The sequence below is a fragment of the Odocoileus virginianus genome, chromosome 19, assembly GCF_023699985.2.
Source record: "Odocoileus virginianus isolate 20LAN1187 ecotype Illinois chromosome 19, Ovbor_1.2, whole genome shotgun sequence".
In the NCBI taxonomy this organism is placed as follows: Eukaryota; Metazoa; Chordata; class Mammalia; order Artiodactyla; family Cervidae; genus Odocoileus; species Odocoileus virginianus.
The window spans coordinates 46,020,612-46,039,216 of NC_069692.1; the positions used below are offsets into that span (position 1 = coordinate 46,020,612).

At 41.2% G+C, this 18,605-nt stretch overlaps 1 protein-coding gene across 1 annotated transcript in view; it reads right to left on the bottom strand.

Moving 5' to 3' along the window:
- Positions 1 to 1,343: 1,343 nt before the first annotated feature.
- Positions 1,344 to 18,605, bottom strand: part of KCNQ5 (potassium voltage-gated channel subfamily Q member 5) — a 389,192-nt gene continuing 371,930 nt past the window's right edge. Inside the window, exons 2-3 of the mRNA XM_070450160.1 lie at positions 4,171 to 4,261; positions 1,344 to 3,220 (exon numbers count right to left, since the gene is read on the bottom strand). Coding sequence (XP_070306261.1) covers positions 3,191 to 3,220; positions 4,171 to 4,261 — 121 coding nt within the window. The 3' untranslated portion in view covers positions 1,344 to 3,190. The remainder of the gene's footprint in view (positions 3,221 to 4,170; positions 4,262 to 18,605) is intronic.

The following is an 18,605-nucleotide window of genomic DNA, read 5'->3' on the forward strand; positions in this document are numbered from 1 at the left end:
TTGCAAACATTTAAAAACTTTCCTAATAAAATTTGGATGCCAACTCTTCAGACATGTGTCATCTTGGGAACTAGAAACATTGCCAGTCAGAACAGTGTTCTATGAATTCTGTTTGATTAGATATTCAGAGGGTAGACAGACTTTGAAATCTGTGAATTTTTCTTTTATATCTATTTTATAATACTGAAAGTAATTATTCAAAAATTTGAATAATACAAGATAAAGTAAACCAAAGAATATAAAATTAAAAAAAAATAAAAAAATAAAAAGTACATGCAATAATAATAAATACAATATTCTCCAAGTAATTAAGATTTCTCTTGCCTTTTGTCAGTATTCTACAACTGACTGAACTTTTATAATATACTATGTTAACTAATTGTGAAAAGAATTATTATATGCATGCTTTTCCAATTATTACTAAATAAAAATAAAAAAAGCAAAGGTCATACTTGATATTTTTGTTCACATAAAGCATAGTCTTTGGAGAAAACACTGATGAAAAGAATAACATCAGTAAAAGCTTAGACCTGCAACACAGTCCAATTATTTTCAGGTAGATTTTAAGATTATACTCTGTTTCAGGATACCTTGACAGTTTATCACTAGAGCACAGAAAGAGACCTATGGAAAGCCAAGTAGTAACAGCTTTCAGAGGCTATCCATCTGCGGCATGTACTACACTGCTTAACACAAAGGCCACATGTACATAAAAGGACTGGTTTCAACTTTGTTAGAGCTAAAGGCATTTGAGCCTGAAGGATACTCCTACACTCTGGTGGGAATGTAAATTGGCGTAGCCATTACAGGAAACAGTATGGAGGTCTCTTAAAAAACTAAAAATAGAACTACCATAAGATTCAGCAATCTCACTCCTGGGCATAAGTCTGCAGAAAAACGTTAATTCAAAAAGATACATGCACCTTAATGTTCACGGCAGCACTATTTACAATAGCCAGGATATGGAAGCAACTTAAGTGTCCATTAACACGTGAATGGATAAAGAAGATGTGGCTCATGTGCACAATGAACTAGTATAACCATAAAAAAGAATGAAGTACTGTCATTTGCAGCAAAATAGATGCACTCAGAGATTATTATACTAAGTGAAGTAAGTCAGAGAAATTTCATATGATATTGCTTTTATGTGTAATCTAAAATATGATATAAATGAACTTATTTACAAAACAGAAACAGACTCACAGACAAAGAAAACAAACTATGGCTATCAAAGGAGGTGGGCAGTGGGGAGCGGGATAGATTAGGGGTTTGGGATCAGCAGATACCAGCAACCACATACAAAATAAACAACAACGTCCTACTTGTTGCATAGCACAGGGAACTATATTCAACATCCTGTAATAAACCACAATAGAAGAGAATATAGGAAAAAAAATATTGGAATCATTTTGATGTACACCAGAACTAACACAACATTGTAAGTAAACTATACTTCAATTAAAAAATATACAAATGAATATCAAAACTATCATGTTGAGTATAAGAAGCCAAACACAAGACTCTGTAAATATCTCATTCTTTCACTCAACACAATGATATATATAATTTCATATATATGACATACTTTATTATACAGCCCTAAGAAACTAATACACGTGACAAACAATAGGTGTTTGTCAAAACTCATGAAACCAGACACTTAAAATGCGTGATGATTATTCTATGTGAATTGTATCTTGATAGACTTGATTAAAAATGAGGGAACTAGAGAAAAAAAAGACTGAGGGATAAAAGAAGACTTACCAATGGCCAATGGGTACACAAAAAGGCCCTCGACATCACTAATCATCAGAGAAATGTAAATAAAAATCACAATAGGATTTCAGCTCACACCTGTTAGAATGGCCACATTAAAAATCGAGGGATTAGTGTTGAGGAGAATATGGAGAAAGGGGAACCCTCCTACACAGTTGGTTGGTGGGAATGTGAAATTGATGCAGCCACTGTGAAAAACAGTGTGACGTTTCCTTAAGAAACCAAAAATAGAATTACCATCTGATCCAGCAATCCTACTCCTGAGTATTTATCTGAAGGAAATGGAATTAAGATCTCAAAGAGACCTCTGCACCCCCATCTTCATTGCAGCACTATTCACAACAGCCAAGACACGGAAACTATCTATCCATGACACACATATGCAAAACGGAATACTATTCAGCCATAAAAAGAAATCTTTCCATTGTGACAGCATGGGTTGTTCTTATGCTAAGTGAAACAGGTGAGACAGAGAATATGGCATGATCTCACTCACACGTGGGATCTAAAATCCAAAAACCCCTGAACTCACGGAAACAGGCCTGGTGATGGTGCAGGTGGGGTGGGAATTGATGAAGATGCTCAAAGGATATGAACCCTCTATTATAAGACAAATGAGTTCTGAGGGTCTAATGCACAGCGTGGCGACTGTAGGTAATATGCTGTACTGCATATCTGAATGTTGATAAAGGAGCAGATCTTAAGAGTTCTCATCACACACACACACACACACACACACAATAGTAACCATGTGAAGTGATGAAGTGTTAACTAAGTTTACTGTGGTCATCATTTTGCAATATATATGTATATAAAATCATCACACTATACACTTCAGTTTACACAATATATGTCAATTATATTTCAATAAAACTGGCAAAAAACGAGAGGTATAAAACATCTACATTTTTATATACTCACGTACACTTTAGTTACTGAACTCTGGTTAGTTGTCTACTGCTCAGGAAATTTTAAAAATCATGATATTAACCAGCTTTTGGCTTTTCTTTAATAACATAGGTTTCTTTGAACTATTTAGAAACTCTTTAGCAAGGACTGAATTGCTCAGACCATCTGGTGTACGAGGCTAAAAGCCCACTTTCTACCCCAGTGGAAGCCCTGGAAATGGAACAAATCCCCAGTGGGCTCTTCACTATATTTGTTGTCTGCTTGGGCTTTGAAATAGTAACCTTGATGTTAGCAATATATTGCTGAGTACAGCTTGTATGGAAACAGATTGGAAAAGATTTGTTTCAGGTTTGAAAGTGACTTCTCCTTCATGTAGGATGGAGTCTGGATGAAGTCTTGGTAACGCCACGCACAAACCAGTCTCTGACTGGCAAGGAAGACGAGATCGGGCGCGTTCAGGGTGGTATGGCCATAGACAGGGCAAGGAAGACAGCAGCTCTCCAGGTTACATGAACTGACACCTTTCACTTCCTACCTTCAAGGGAAGAGTACTCTGCTTCATAAAATGTTCATCACTGTGCATAACCAATCTGTTCATTAGGGCACACAGTCACCTTACTCCACCCCCCTTTCTTTCTTTTCCTCGCTAGTCCTCCAAATTTTATGGAAAAGTAAGTTGTTCCAATTTATAGCTCATTCAGACAGTTCTGAGAATGTCAAGTCTGATACTCTGGGACATGGTGAGTAGGTCAAAATCGATGTAAATGAACCAAACCTTCAATCAGCTGTGATTTAAGTATACAGCACCATAACTCAGTTGTAATAGAATGGATAAGAGCTGAAAAGGCTCAGTATCATTCAGACTAAAATATCTTGCGGTATTTTTCCATTTTAAAATGAATTGAGCAATTCTCTCTGGTTGAGGATTGACAGCATAATGGAAACAGAGAAAACTGCAGAATTTCTCACCAGGTAACTGTATTAGCAGCAAAATTCATAATACAGTCTGTTGGCTGAAAAGAGCATGACGCCTTCTGTTTTCTTATGAGGTGCTATATTCTCACAGTTCTTGGCCAATTATAATTAGTTATATTGCCAAATTGTGGTTATCGGAAAACACTGTCTAACTTATAACTTTTAACAATGAGAGACTGCATGGATGATGATTCTCCTTATAATTTATTGTGGTGGAGAAACATAATTAAAACTGCTTCCAAGTATTGCCTTCTACTTAGGAGGCGACAATCACATAAGATACTGCTACATAATAGCAATCTGGAATATTCCTATGTATTCTAGAGGACTGACTAAAGATTAAAATAGTGGGCAAATGTTTCAGTGACCTTTGAGACTTTTATACTACACAGAAACTCTTTTTTTTTCTAGAGAGAACTTTTCGTGGGACAAATGCATTGCATAAATATTACAGACAGTTCACATATTATGCAAACTTTGTGTATATATTTGTTTTTATGTTTCACTTACCAGAATCAAGAGGCAACTTGAGGCCAATTTGGTGTGCTCAGGGATGGTGGAAAACACTGACAAAATCAAGCAACCAAAGACGAGGAGAAAACTGTAAAACAGTAAAATAAGAGAAGTCTGATGAGAACCTGGCCTTAGGATGACAGACTTAATTTCTTATTCCCAATGGATAAAGCACAAGGTCCATTTGAATTGACATTGATTAAACTGTAAAAGCTCTAAAAGCAGCTAGCCATTTTAAATATCAAAATACAATGTGATGTCCAATGCACGTGGGGCTCCTTTGTAACTTTATTGATGAGGAGGATGTGTGTGTGTGTGTGTGTGTATGTGTGCATGAACGTGTGTGTTGTGTGCGATGCTTAAATGTCCTCCCTCAGCTAGGAATCTGTAAATTTCCTACAAAGAGCTCTCCTGAGCAAGCATCCTGAAAGGCCCAGAAGTGTGTTTTGCTTTCCTGTTTGGAGCAGGAACTGTAGTCACGCTGCCGTCAAATGAGCAGACTCACCCTCCCGTTTGGCAGCTTTGGTGAACCGTCAAGCATTCTGAGTGGTTACTAAGCCATTGGCTCCTTTTTAGAGTCCAACATTGCTCCCAGATTCTCATTTGTCATTTCTTTATTTTAATAATAAGAACAGAAAGTGACTTCTGCTACCCACGTGCTTTCCATTCCTTTACGGTCAGACCCTTATAGAAATGTTCCCTGCCCAGCTTCATTTGCCCTGTAGTGACAGGGAGCATGTTTACTAGTCAATTTGCAGGCATTTTTATTCCTAGAAATACTGAACGTCTGGGGCCCGGGGTGGGGGGGAACCAAGTTCCCAAAGTAAGCATCTAATAAAATGGGCAGGCTTGGTTTTAACATTGAAAATTTACTTATCCTGAAATCTGAAATTAAAAAAAAAAAAATCCCAATAGCTGAGCTACTTGCTCTAAGTCATATTTTTTCACTTTGAAAATGATTTGATTATACATAGCTATATTGCCAAATTGTGGTTTTCAGAAAACACTGTCTGACCTGTAACTTTTAACAATATTATAAGAGACTGCAAGGATGCTGATTCTCCTTGTAATTTATTGTGGTGGAGAAACAAAATTAAAACTGCTTCCAAGTATTGCCTTCTACTTATGAGGCAATGATAACATAAAATACTGCTACATAGTAGCAATCTGTAACATTTCTTTGTATTCTAGAGGACTGACTGGCACAATTTCATCTCTGACTCAACAATCTTCTTTAAAACATCAGCGCTGTGTTCTTCAGCATGGCGTGCATCTAGCCTCTGTCCCCTCTTGACTTACCCTGACAAGTCTGCATGTCTTTCTATTACACTTGACTGGGGCTCCCAAGAGTTCAAAGCCAGGGATTGGTGACTTATGGACAGGGGACAAATCTGGCCCCTAGTGCCTGTTTTTGTAAATAAAGTTTTATTGGCACACAGCCACACTCATTCACTTGTGTATTGCCTATGGCTGCGTTCATGCAAAACTGCAGAACTGAGATTTGTGTTCTAAGCACGAGGCTGGAATATTTACTCTCTAGCCTTTAGAGGAAAATTTGCTGACTCCTGATTGATACCAAGCATTTCTTATTTCTACACATCCATTTCGGGGCATAAGTGAAGTGGGTCTGCTGACAATTACTCACATTCAGAGGGTTTCCTGTAAGCAAGACACTGTGCTAAGTCCCTTTCACATGCACTTTCCACATTATCCTCTCAAATTTATGGAGTAGAAATCTCATTGTTCCTGTTTTGTAGACATGAAAACTGAGAATTAGGAACACTTTGTGACTCATCCCAGGCTATTTAGCAGGAAGAGGGTTTCTGTCCTGGAGTCACCATGCAGTGTTGCTGAGGGGCAGGGAGGATAGCAGTGATGGTTTGGCAAGACTCTTGGAGTTAGCAGGGGGACTTCTCTCTCTCTCTTCCTGCTGAGATGGAAGTAGTTACCATTCTGAATAGCAGAAGTCTTCAAGAAGGACTTCAGGGAAGGACACTAGGGAGAAAACTTGGTATCTGAGTTAATAACCACTCATACTTTTGACTCATGTACTTCATGATTCAGGATTCTTTCAATTCTACTTTAAATTGGCCCTAACAGACTGGGGATTGTAAACTAGAAATCAAATTCCAGCACATCCACACCTCGAAGTACTCATCCTTCATGAGTGAAAGTGAAACCCAGGGATCACTAAAGTAGTTGGGAGGATGATATGGCATCAAATAGAGACAGTTACAGATGTTTCCCTCTGGCGAGTGACTGCCATCTATAGAAGCCTCCCGAGTCCAGGGTGAGCAGAAAACATGCAGAGAAGCAAGCTGGGGATGACTCAGTCACTAAGACACCATCTCCTCTAAGAGCATCTCAACAGTGACTTCATGACTCCCATGCGTATTTTCAAAACAGACCTACATCACGAGCCCTTTTGCTAGGGCCTCCTTCATTAGCAACTAGGTGCTGCTTAATCTTTTTCCTTCTTGTCTCTACTTTGCCTGTTTTCTCTCTTGAGCTAATCTTACCCTCCTTTCTAACAATAGTAGCTTCTGTACTAGAAATAGTTTATTTCTATGGGACCCCAGCTGAAGACAGAAAACCGAAGACCTCCACTGCTCTGGCTGCCCAAGAGGCTATGGATGAACACATATATTTATTAATTCCCAAATTCCTTCCTTCCTTCAACCATTCATCCACTTGTCCAATCAGCAAATACTGATGAAGCATATGATACTAGGCTGAGTCACAGGGATATAACAATAAACAAGACTTTCTTTTCTTGCCTTTGCAGAGTTCATGATCTGTTGAGGCATACAGGGTAGCAAATGGATATAAAAAGTAAATGAAAATTCTGAGCGATGAGTGCCAAGATAGGGAAGATGCGGGGGGTTGACAGGAGCAAACGGGAGAGGAGGAATCACACGGGACTGGTTACTTAGTTTGTGGAGTTGGTGCAAAGTGAAAATGCGGGGACCCTTCGTTAAAAGATTATGAAGAACTTCAAGGCAATGACAGGGGAGCGTGACACCAACTGTGGCGCCCTTCAAGGTTCCGGACTCCATGAGACTGCATAGGCGGCGCACCTACAAAGTCAGACCTGGGGTTTGGGAAGATGTCTTGGAGCAAGTAAGGACTGAGACGAGCCCTGAAGGCCCAGGAGGGTTGGTCTGCACTATGGTTGTGCGGTGGGGAGAGGGACGCTCTAGGCCATTCAACTGTGTGGGTGAAGGCCAGGTGCAAGCATCACCAAAACTCACTAATTAACCAACAGGGTAGAGTTAGTGAACTCCTCCTAGCTAGCTTATTCTTTGGTGGTTCATGAAAAGTGTAAAGCAGGTCATTCCTGCAACTTCATTTTTTTTTTTTTAACATAGGAATCATCTCAGCTCCATTGAAAACATATACTGAGTACCCTCCGTGAAAGACATCATACCAAGCATAACTGAGAGATGGGAATAAACCAAAGTAGACCCTATCCTTAATGAGCAACATGGTGAGTAAAGTGAACACACAAAGTAGTCATCATGAAGGTAGAGACAGATACACGCTAGGAGAAATATCACAGAGCCTGAAAGTTGGTCGGGGGGTGTTCTGTTCAGTTGGGAGTTGTGGAAGCACATCAAGAAAGTCTCTAAAAGTAGGTGTGGCTGGAGCTGGTCTTTGAAGGAAAAGTGGGGTTTTGACAAGAGAAGTTTCTGGAGAAACACATTCCAGAAGGAGGGCACAGTAGGAGAGAGGCAATGAGTCAGAAAATGGATGAGATAAAAGTATCTGCTCCCTGTTGCATGGAACAAGTTACTGAGTTTAACTGTATGTAGCATGGATGGGACAGGGGGCTGAATTGGGAGTCTGGGGCCATGATGGATAATACTCCAGGGTCTGTCTTTAGTTCAGCAGACAGTGGAGGCCATTCAATGTTTCTAAACAGGAAGCTCATCTCATCAGAGGTGCCCTCTGGGAAGATCAAGTCAGCAACCATGCATGTTAGGACATCTCTGAGATGGGTTAGAGACATCTCTGAGAAATAGGGTCAGGAGTAATGGTGACCCAGGTTAGGTTGAGAGCTTGCTGGCAGAAACGAGGCAGCCTGGAGGGATGTTGTGAAAGCAGTAGCTCCCTCACTTGGTAACTCTGGGACTTGCAGGTAGAGTTTGGGAAGGGGGTGGGGGGGCTGAGAAATCTGAGGTCTCCATCTGTACTCACTGGTGATGCTCTTAACAAGTCAGAATGGGAAAAGTCAGGAGAGTGAGGAGGAAAACCAGATTCCGAGGAGAAGACAACCCCAGTCTTGGACACCCACATGGAACTGTGGGTCTGAATCCTGGGCACAATGTCTGGCTGATATATAGGAGTGCCCTCCTCCAGGAGGAAGCAAATGAACAGAAAGTGCAGAATGGGCACAGAAGGTTTAAACGGCATGCAAGCTAGTTGGGGACACTTCCTGATCTTGGAGAGTGACATCATGGGAGCAACAGACACACGCTGCTGTGAAGTGGCTCTGGGTGGCCCCGCCAGAGACAGAGTCCTTGGCTGGAGAAGCACTGGGCTGACAGCGTCACCCCCGAGGGGACAGCTGCACTTCTGGGACTGAGTGTGGCTCTGTTGACCTCACTGCTCCTGAAGATCCCACACACCCGTGTGCGGTCTGACAGTGACCCTACTCCGCGTCTCTGCAGGCTGAATAGAAGTGGGAGCAGAGGCAAGAGTCACTGGAATGGGGCGTGTTTCAAGGGGTCTGTAGGTAGAATTCCAGGGAGGGGTGAATGCGGATGGGAAAAGTTATAACCATGATGGTATCATTAGGACTAAAAACCATGATGATATCAGCAGGACTCATGACTCTGTCACTCATAGAAACCACAGATATTTTCATACCCCATTCTACAGTTGTAGATGAACCACTCGTGTTTCATCAAAAATGTTGATTTTTGCCTCATCACTATTTCAAGATTACAGTAGTTATTAGGACCACTGCTGGGAATTTTTAACTCATCAATAAAGAAGCATATGTATAATTATATCAGAAACTTTAATATTTTAATAATAGCCTTCCAAATTTAATTTTTTTCTTTTGTAATCACCTGTATTTTATGCACTTAAAACATTATTCTGAGGAAAAGCTCACAGGCCTCACCAAATTGCTGAAGGTTCATGGCACAGAAAAATTAGAAGCCTATGGTAGGAGATGAGTCAAGGGCTCGGGTCTGGAAAATGACCTGTTAAGCATGGGTCACCAACTTACTCAGGTAATGTTACTTTTTTTTTAATCCCAGAGCATTTTAGATATTTATTTTCATGTATTTAGTCCTAATTTGTTTATTTTCCCCCTACGGGTAGGTTTTAAAATAATTTTGAAAAAATATGAATATTCTTTCTCTTATAATTAGTCCTGCCATATCATAAAATCTGTATTCCTAGAAAATCATTCTGTAACAACTACTGGCTTTTACTTTGCCTGAAGCAACCATTTATATCTTGTTTCTGAGGAAATTCACTTTGATGTGGACTTTCTGTCCTTTAGAATGCAGAGATAATTATAAGAGGTTATGACACAAAATATTGTCAGTTGAAAGGCCTCTATGTTTACCCCAGAAAACCACCATCAGCTTCTGTGGGCTAATCCAGACCCAGCTGGTCAGAGTGCCGGAAGTCGTGTCTGACTCTTCACCATCCCGTGGACTATAACCCACCAGGCTCCTCTGACTTTGGGAGAAGGGTCCACTTGGAAATACTGTGGGTGCTTGTGGAACAGATGATGTCTGTGACTTGAGAAGCCAGTCCATGCTTTGAGCAGGGGCTCATTTGGGAAGAATTAAAGTGATGGGAAAATAAAGCAGGTTACAGAACATCATTCACACAAACACACACCTCAGCCCCCCAGGAGCCACGGTGAGCAATGTGGTGGAGAAGAGAGGCTGATGGAGACCGCGCACTCTGAGGGAGCTGAGCCCCGTCGGCAGGCAGACTTACAGCACGGGCTTCTGTGGGTGCAGTAACCGCACACTCCCACCTACAAGGTGCTCTTGGCAAGGATTTTGGGGGGGACAATATGCTTTCCACGCGTAACTGTCCATGTGAGTCAACTATTTAGGAAAGTTCTGGGGTAAGGGTGATTGCAAATATCTGAAAGGGACAGGAACTGTGGAATTAAAGAATGACAGGAAGTAGATACGAAGTTTTCAAAGAAAACAGCTCTTTAGAAGAAACTTCAGAAGGAAATTCAACCCTGCCTCTGACTTCTCGTGAATTTCTCAGTACTGCTTTAATAGAGTGTGTATCTGAGGAAAGGCCTCACGGTGCACAGTGAATCACGAGGACCGCAGTGCATGCGCCAGCATCAGTGACCAGAGACGACCTGCCAGCTGCCACCGCACTTGCCTGAGGAAGTGCTGCCTGAGAAATCTGGAGAGAAATCTGAGAAATCTGCCTAAGGAAACTGGAGCCCAGTTTTTTTTTCTTTTGGCATCCTAAATTTGCCTTTATTTCTATAGTTGGCACTTTGCAAAATGTCCTTCTTGTATAATTTTTCCATAAAAGGGCATTTTGCACATGAAATCTATCCACCACATGCCCTAGCTTCCATTGCAAAGCAATGGAAATTAAATACATTTTTGGTGTCTTTAAAGGTGGTTTGGAATATCTGATTGAGAACACTGTATGATAACTGCTTTTCAAGTGCTATGAGCCCCAAATACTAATAAAGACCCTAATCAATAAATACTACCATTGTAATGTCTGTGAAGCTAAAAACCTAAGGTCATCAACTAACATACTTAGAAAGAGAAATGCTGCCTTTTACACGTGTGTCTAGTCAAAGCTATGGTTTTCCCAGTGGTCATGTATGGATGTGAGAGTTGGACTATAAAGAAAGCTGAGCGCTGAAGAATCAATGCTTTTGAACTGTGGTGCTGGAGAAGACTCTTGAGAGTCCCTTGGACTGCAAGGAGATCCATCTTCAGTCCATCCTAAAGGAAATCGGTCTTGAATATGTATTTGAAGGACTGATGCTGAAGCTGAAACTCTAATACTTTGGCCACCTGATGGGAAGAGCTGACTCATCTGAAAAGACCCTGATGCTAGGAAAGATTGAAAGCGGGAGGAGAAGGGGATGATAGAGGATGAGATAGCTGGATAGCATCACCGACCTGATGGACAAGAGTTTGAGTAAACTCCGGGAGTTGGTGATGGACAGGGAGGCCTGGAGTGCTGCAGTCCATGGGCTCACAGAGAGTTGGACATGACTGAGCAACTGAACTGACTGACACGTGTGCGGTATGAAAAGGAGGTCAAAGGGTGCTCGGAGGGGAGGTCTCAGCTTGCACAGTGTGTTTCTGCAGAGACCATACTGATGCCCACGAGTGATGATGAGAAAGAAAATCCAGCAGCAGTTCAAGAGCCTCCCCTTAGAGGCCACAGGCCCGCTTCACCCCCAGGAGTGGGGAATCCCAGCGGCAAGAAGGGCTTCTGACTGTGCTCCCTCTCTTGACAGGGACTGTTCTAAAGGCATCATTCACTGGTGGACAACTGTGTTACCATGCAGAGGGTCCAGGGTGCAGAGCCCCTCAGCACTGAGCTGCCCAGGACTGTGACAGACACTCCTGAAGGAGCCAGGTCTCCTCATTCAGGGCCTCTCCCCACTGGTCCTCTGCAGAGTCTGGACCCTGAGGACGTGTGTTCCTGCCTCCATGTCAGTTCATCAGCCCCTGGAAGTGGGCTTTACCATGACTTCCTATAAGTCTTCAGATCACACACACCCAGAGCACTCCTTTGTCCGCCTTGCCTACAAACTAGCATCAAGATCTGCCTCTCTCCTGGTCACGGCTGTTTAAAAGCACACCCATAGTATGTTCCTGCATCCCTGAGTTAGACTCAGGCCCGACATTATCCTCCAGTCTCAGCAAAAGATGGAGCCTTTAGTCATCAGCGTGGAGTATCTGCACTGTCGGTTCTTGCCAGGGAATCCAAATCCAAACTTTCCACTGCTCAGCTATCAGCAAAAGTTTGCTTTCAAAGAGGACTGTCACGAAGATACGCATTTGTTCGCCGTTCCTGTATTTCTCCGGCCACATCCCAGGATGTGGTGCAATCCCGACTACTGACAATCTGTGTACATGGACCTCACTACCTTGACTGCTCACAGAACTATCTTCACAAAACTATGCTTGCTTTTTTTTTTTTTTTTGCTATTTTCTCGAGGAGTAAAAAGCATTTAACCAATTTACCATATATTTAAGAGTTCTCTATACTTCACCTTGTATTTGTTTGATGAAGTATCATATAAGACATTTCTCTCAGGATTTCATTACAAGAAAAATTTTCTTGCAAAATAAATGATGGACAAATGGCTGGCCGTTTTTAATGATTTATGTTCCTGGTTCCAGATTTATTATGTTATAAGGTTTTGTGCATGAAGCTGAAAAACTTTTTAAAATAAATGTTAATAAATCTTGGAAAAATGTAATAGATGTCAAATGACCAGAGAGATGAAAATATTCTGAGTGTCAAAAAAAAAAAAAAAAAGAGTAAAGTAAGGGACACTAGACTTCATATACTGATAAGCTCAATCACAACTCCTAGAAAGGTCCCAGATAGAAAATCAGTAAATGATTTCAATAACTTCAAAAGAACAACTATGATTACCAGAAAGCAGCACAGTTTCACCAACCAGTAAGAAACACTAATCTAAGCCTATTTCCTATTTTTATACGTTTCCCGATTTGTTGTATTAGAGGCATAGAATACAGACAACAAGTCTTGATTTTAGCAAAACACTGTTCAGCATTTTGTAACATCCTTGAAGAAAAGAAGGGGAAATTCAGGCAGGACAGGTGCTCCACCTCTTGTGAGCACATGTACCTGGTGAGAGGTCTGCAGAGGTGAGCCACGGGTTTGTAAGAAAACTCTGTAAGGCTTATGTTTTGAAGATAAGTGAAATCCCATGAGCTAAATAAAGCACCATCTATTGCTTCTGGGGAAAATGCTGAGGTTTTACTTTATGAAGGCAGTGATCTTTTAACGTATTTGTCTCCTTGCCTTGCCTGCTAGGAAGCTTGGCGGTGAATTTGTGAGTCGGTAATAATGGCACAGATCCTCTGGCAAATGTTTAAGGATTAATGTCACTCCTGACTTCTTTAAATTATCCTATTATTGTCTTACCTTTACTGTATTACTTCAGTCACTGGATATTTACTGTTACTGAGAACTTTGGTATGGTCTGTGCTTAACAGGGCCTTCAAGTTTAGTGGGAACACAGACCTTCGCTTATTTTTATCTACTTATACCATACGTGTTTTGTTAGCAGCCTCGAGTACTTTCTGGATGATGAAGGGTATTTGGGGGTATACTTCATAAAGATATGATTTTGTCTGTAACTTCTCTTTCCTTGAAGTAGAAATATTAATGCAGCCTAAAGTTGTACTCTTTTTAAAGAAGCAAATGACACCACTGGTTCAAATTTAACTTACTGTAAACTAAATCTAAATTTCCCTCACTTAAATTTCTGAAAAGCTTACATTTACTGCTTTTACATTTTATTATGTTAATCGTGATTCATTTATTCCTAACATGAAATACCAACTCCCTACTCTAAGAATCCCCAAATGCACCCTGCTTGTTTTCAGAGGGAACAGAACACTGTTTCCTGAAGGGCTCGAGGCTGCAATTCAGAAACCCATCAGTCAGGTCCTTGCCTTGGCAAGCTCTGTTTCTGCGTCCTTTCCAGGAGACACTACTGAGACTGAAAACCAGTGTAGACAGTTAAGAAACTATGAATTTAAAATAAAAAACAAAACCAGTCTTCTTACTGTCATATATTAATGCATGAAACAGGAGGACATTCTATTTGATAGTTTCCCTGTTACATTTTCCTTTGCAAATACCATCCACTGGAATTCTTATTTGCTTGTTTATTTTAGTCTCTTCTGCGAGAAAGTAAGCTCCACGAAGGCAGGAACCTTCTTTCTCTGATTTGCTACTAACCAGTGACCAGTAACTAGAGTCAAGTCAGGGGCAGGTACTAGTAAATTCATCTACTCATACAATACACATTACTCAGAATCTGCCATGTGCCAGGCAGCCTTCTTGGTGCTGACGGCACAGCGGTGAATAAGATCGACAAAACTCTTTGTCGTAGGATAACCGGGTTGCAAACAGTGTCAACATCTAAAACGTATATAATGTTAGTGATAACTGCTAAGGAGGCGGGAAACCCCTACACAAGCTGGGCAGGACAGGGTGGAGACGAAGTTTGACAGAGTGCCCAAGAAGGTCTTAATAAGAAGGTTAACATTTGAATTTCACAAGTCTTAGCCCTGACCCATCAAGCCGAAGCAGTGGTGCACTTGGAATTCAGCTTGTCGCAGGCCTGCTTTTATCACGCCAATTTCCCGTCTTAAAAGGTACGGTTCCTTTCTCTCGCTGTCACAGCCAAACTCTTCTGTTGGGGTTTTCAGGTCGCCACCGGAACATTAATTCCGCCATTTTCCAAGAGAGACCCTCTGGGCAGGTCTGTTTCCGTTCTATTTTCTGCACAACATCGTGTGTAATGTAATAATGGGAGTAATAACGGAACTACATCCTTCCGCTGGCTGCTGCCTCTGAGTCACCCAGTCACGTGGCAGCTGGTCCCCGCCCAGCGCCCCCTCCCTACACCTCACTGCCTCTCCCCTGGAACTGTTTTAAAGACTAAACGAGGGAGGTGGGAGGGGGTACCGGGATGGGGAATACATGTAAATCCATGGCTAATTCAATGTATGACAAAAACCACTGCAATGCTGTAAAGTAATTAGCCTCCAACTAATAAAAATAAATGGAAAAAAAAATAAAAAAATAAAAAAATAAAGACTAAACGAGGTCACAGCAAACTCAGAGTTTGTGCGTTTTAACCTAACAACCAAGTATGTACATACAAAATTGAGTTAAAAATGCCAACTGAGTATCCCATTGACACACAACTGCTACACAATTTCTACCAGTTTTAACAAGGATAAAATCATGAAAAGAATTAAAGTGACTAATTATTTAAAACTCCTGCTTATAAAGGAAGATATCTGAAAATGTCTCACATGGAGCCATGCCCAGGGGGTAATGAGGGGCTCAGGTCACCTCCTGCTGTGTCTAGGGGAGCCCACGTGAATGGCAATGTGACCGCCTTCCTCAGGGGCACTAGTCTAGTGCCTTCCTGACACACAGCCGTGGACAGCTGGACCCCGGTGTCCAGTCGCTCATTACTCCAGCTTCTGGGAAGGACTCCAGGCTGCCCTAAATTAATGGGTGGCAGCCCTGGGAGCTGCTGGGCTGCTGTCTGTATGTGGGAAGGAACTTTGGTGGAATGGACTAGACAGAGATTCACCCTTAAAATGAGCTCCAAGAACTACAGGCCAGGTTGCCATGCTGATGAACAGGCCACATGTGGTTGAAGGGGCCTTAGAAGAAAAACATGCTAATTACAGTCATGAATGAAGTAAAAGTTGTTTGGAAAGCTTGAGAAAGAGACAGTGTTGTACAATCTATGTGAATGTTGCTTTCAAAGGCATCTTTTCAAGAGGTAACTTTGGTGCTGACACCATGGAAAATAATCCAGACTAATACTTTTGATAATATGCACCCATGTGAATTAAATTTTCCATGCTTTGTTTCAAAAGATCTGTTTATGTAAGAAAGTGAGCTATGGCAAAGGTTGAAAACATATGTTAAAAGATGTTTGACAATAGTTGTCTGGCCTGAATGATTTTTCCATAAAAGAAATGGTCAATTTATTAGGCAAATAATAACTTAATGATTGCAATTTTCTGTGAATCTATGATAATAGCCATTACATTATCTGAAAATGAATAACAGAAATTCTGAAGTAACTTAAATATTTTTACTGGGAACAAAGTAAAAGGGGATAAAAATAGGCTTTAAAGTTATTTTTCCCTGCAAGCAAAAAGCTATTTTAAAGTACTATATTTGATAATAAAAAATCAATTATGAATTTGGTTTCTTTCAACTGATTAGACCCATATGATCAACTTACTTTAAAAATTGACTTTCCTTGAAAGGTTTCCTGAGAGCAATCACATTACATGGGAAATCTCAGTGCAACTCTTTGGTACACATAAGCCAAGAGGACCCATCACTTCCCATGAAATGAGAGTATTAAGCTTCACAGAATAAAAACTTTCAACCAGTGTAGCCAGGTTATTCTGTAGGGGCCATGGAGTGGGGAATTGCTACTGATTTTCTCTAGTCTATTTGGCCTACAGAAATAAAGTAGTAAAGTGACTAAACTAGCAGAAAACAAAATCTTTGCAAGTTAAGTACCCTTGGCAGTAGACTTTATGATGTAGGACAACATCAGGAAAAACTAAACCCAGCAGACAGATGTTTCCACAGAGTAATAACCATAAACTTTGAAACCACTGCACATCTAAGTACCTGCCCAAGGGGTAAGGAAGATACCTTTTTCTTTGGGGACTGGCCTACAATGGCTCTTGGTGGCCCAGGTTAAAAGGAAGTTGAAAGCCAGTATTATAATGAGTGGAGCTGCTGAAGAGTTTATGGAACAAAACAAAAAGAGTTTATGGAACAAAGTTGGAAAGTAGTGGACAGACTATACAGAACATGCCCACCTCTAAAAATATATTTGCAATCAGTTGTAAAAACTATAGACACTCCTCTGGGGCTGCTAAGTAAGTAAACATGTCTGCTTTCTCTTCCTGTTTCTGTGTAAGTAAACATCAAGAATATTTTTTGTTTATAAAGCATTGAAGTTGGTGATTCCATGTGTATGATAAACAAAACTGAGGTGAGTGTGGTCAAAATGGTGGAGCAGGAAGACCCCTGAGTTCACCTTTCCCACAGTCACGCCAAAATTATAGCTGTTTACACAGCAACTCTCCACAAGAACCACCTGAAGACTAGCAGAAAAGATTTCCCACAGCTAAAGTTATAAAGAAAAAACCACAAGACGGGTAGGAGGGGCAGAGATGCGGTTTAGTCAAGACCCACACCCCTGTTTGCTAGACAGCCAACAAACAGGAAGCCGATCACAACTGCCGAGGCTCTGAATCCCACGTTGGGCTCCCAATCTCAGGGACCTTGCACTGGAAAGACAGGACCCGCAGAACACCTAACATTTAAAGCCAGCGGGGCTTAGGCACAAGAGAGCCAGAGGACTGTCGGAAACAGAAACTCCACTCTTAAAGGGAGTGTAAAAGGGACTGTAGAATATCTCACAAGCTCCGAGTCCACGTTCAGAGGCAGTCATCTGAAAGAAGCCCAAGTCATACCTGCTTGCTGATCGCAGAGCGATGCCTAAAGAGGCAGGAGGCAACTGGGACTCCCCTGGTGACACAGATGCTGCAAGCAGCCATTCTGGGAAGCTTATTTTACCATAAGGACACTGATGCAGGCAAGCACCTGTTATAGTTTTTCTTCCAGCCTATTAGCACTGGGGGCTTACCTGCCTACTAGCAGGCCGGAGCCGAACCTGGGTTCCCCGGTCCCCACAGTCAGTCTTGCTGGGATCTGGCCCTGCCAACTAGTGGACCAGCAGTCACTGCACAATTCAGGGTGGCTAACTGGCCACCTGATGGGATGAGCTGACTCATTGGAAAAGACTCTGATGCTGGGAAGGATTGGGGGCAGGAGGAGAAGGCGGTGACAGAGGATGAGATGGTTGGCTGGCATCACTGACACGATGGACGTAAGTTTGAGCAAACTCCGGGAGACAGTGAAGGATAGGGAAGCCTGGCATGATGCAGTCCATGGAGTTGCAAAGAGTCGCACACGACTTAGTGACTGAACAACGACAACAACAGCAAATACATATACAATGAAATATTATTCAGCCATAAAAGGAGTGCATTCTTGCCACTCTGACTAAATGAATGGACCTACAAAGTATTACACTAAGTGAAATAAGTGAGATGGAGAAAGATAAGTATTGTAAAATTTCATTTATAGTTGGAATCTAAAACTAATAAAAAATACAGAAATAGACCCAGATATAGAGAAAAATCTAGTGGTTTGTCAGAGGGGAGGAATTGGAGTAATGAGTGAAACAGGTGAGGGAGGTTAACGGGTATAAACTTGCAGCTATGAAAGAAATAAACCATGGATGTAATGTACAACATTTGGAATATAGTTGATAATACTGTAATAATTGTACAGTGACAAATGGTAACTAAACATACATGGTGATCATTTTGCAGTGTATAAAAATATTGACTATGTTGTACACCTGAAATTAATATAATATTGTAAGGCAATTATACTCCAGTGGAAAAAAAAAGCCACAAACATAAAAAGTGAGACAGAATGTGACTGTATCTTATTTAATATTATATCCTTCACTGACAATTCTAGAGATGTTTACTTTAATTCTGTTGTTATTGTTTCAGGTGCATAACTGAAACTAATACATATTAAGTGGTGATGGAAAATAAAAAAAAAAT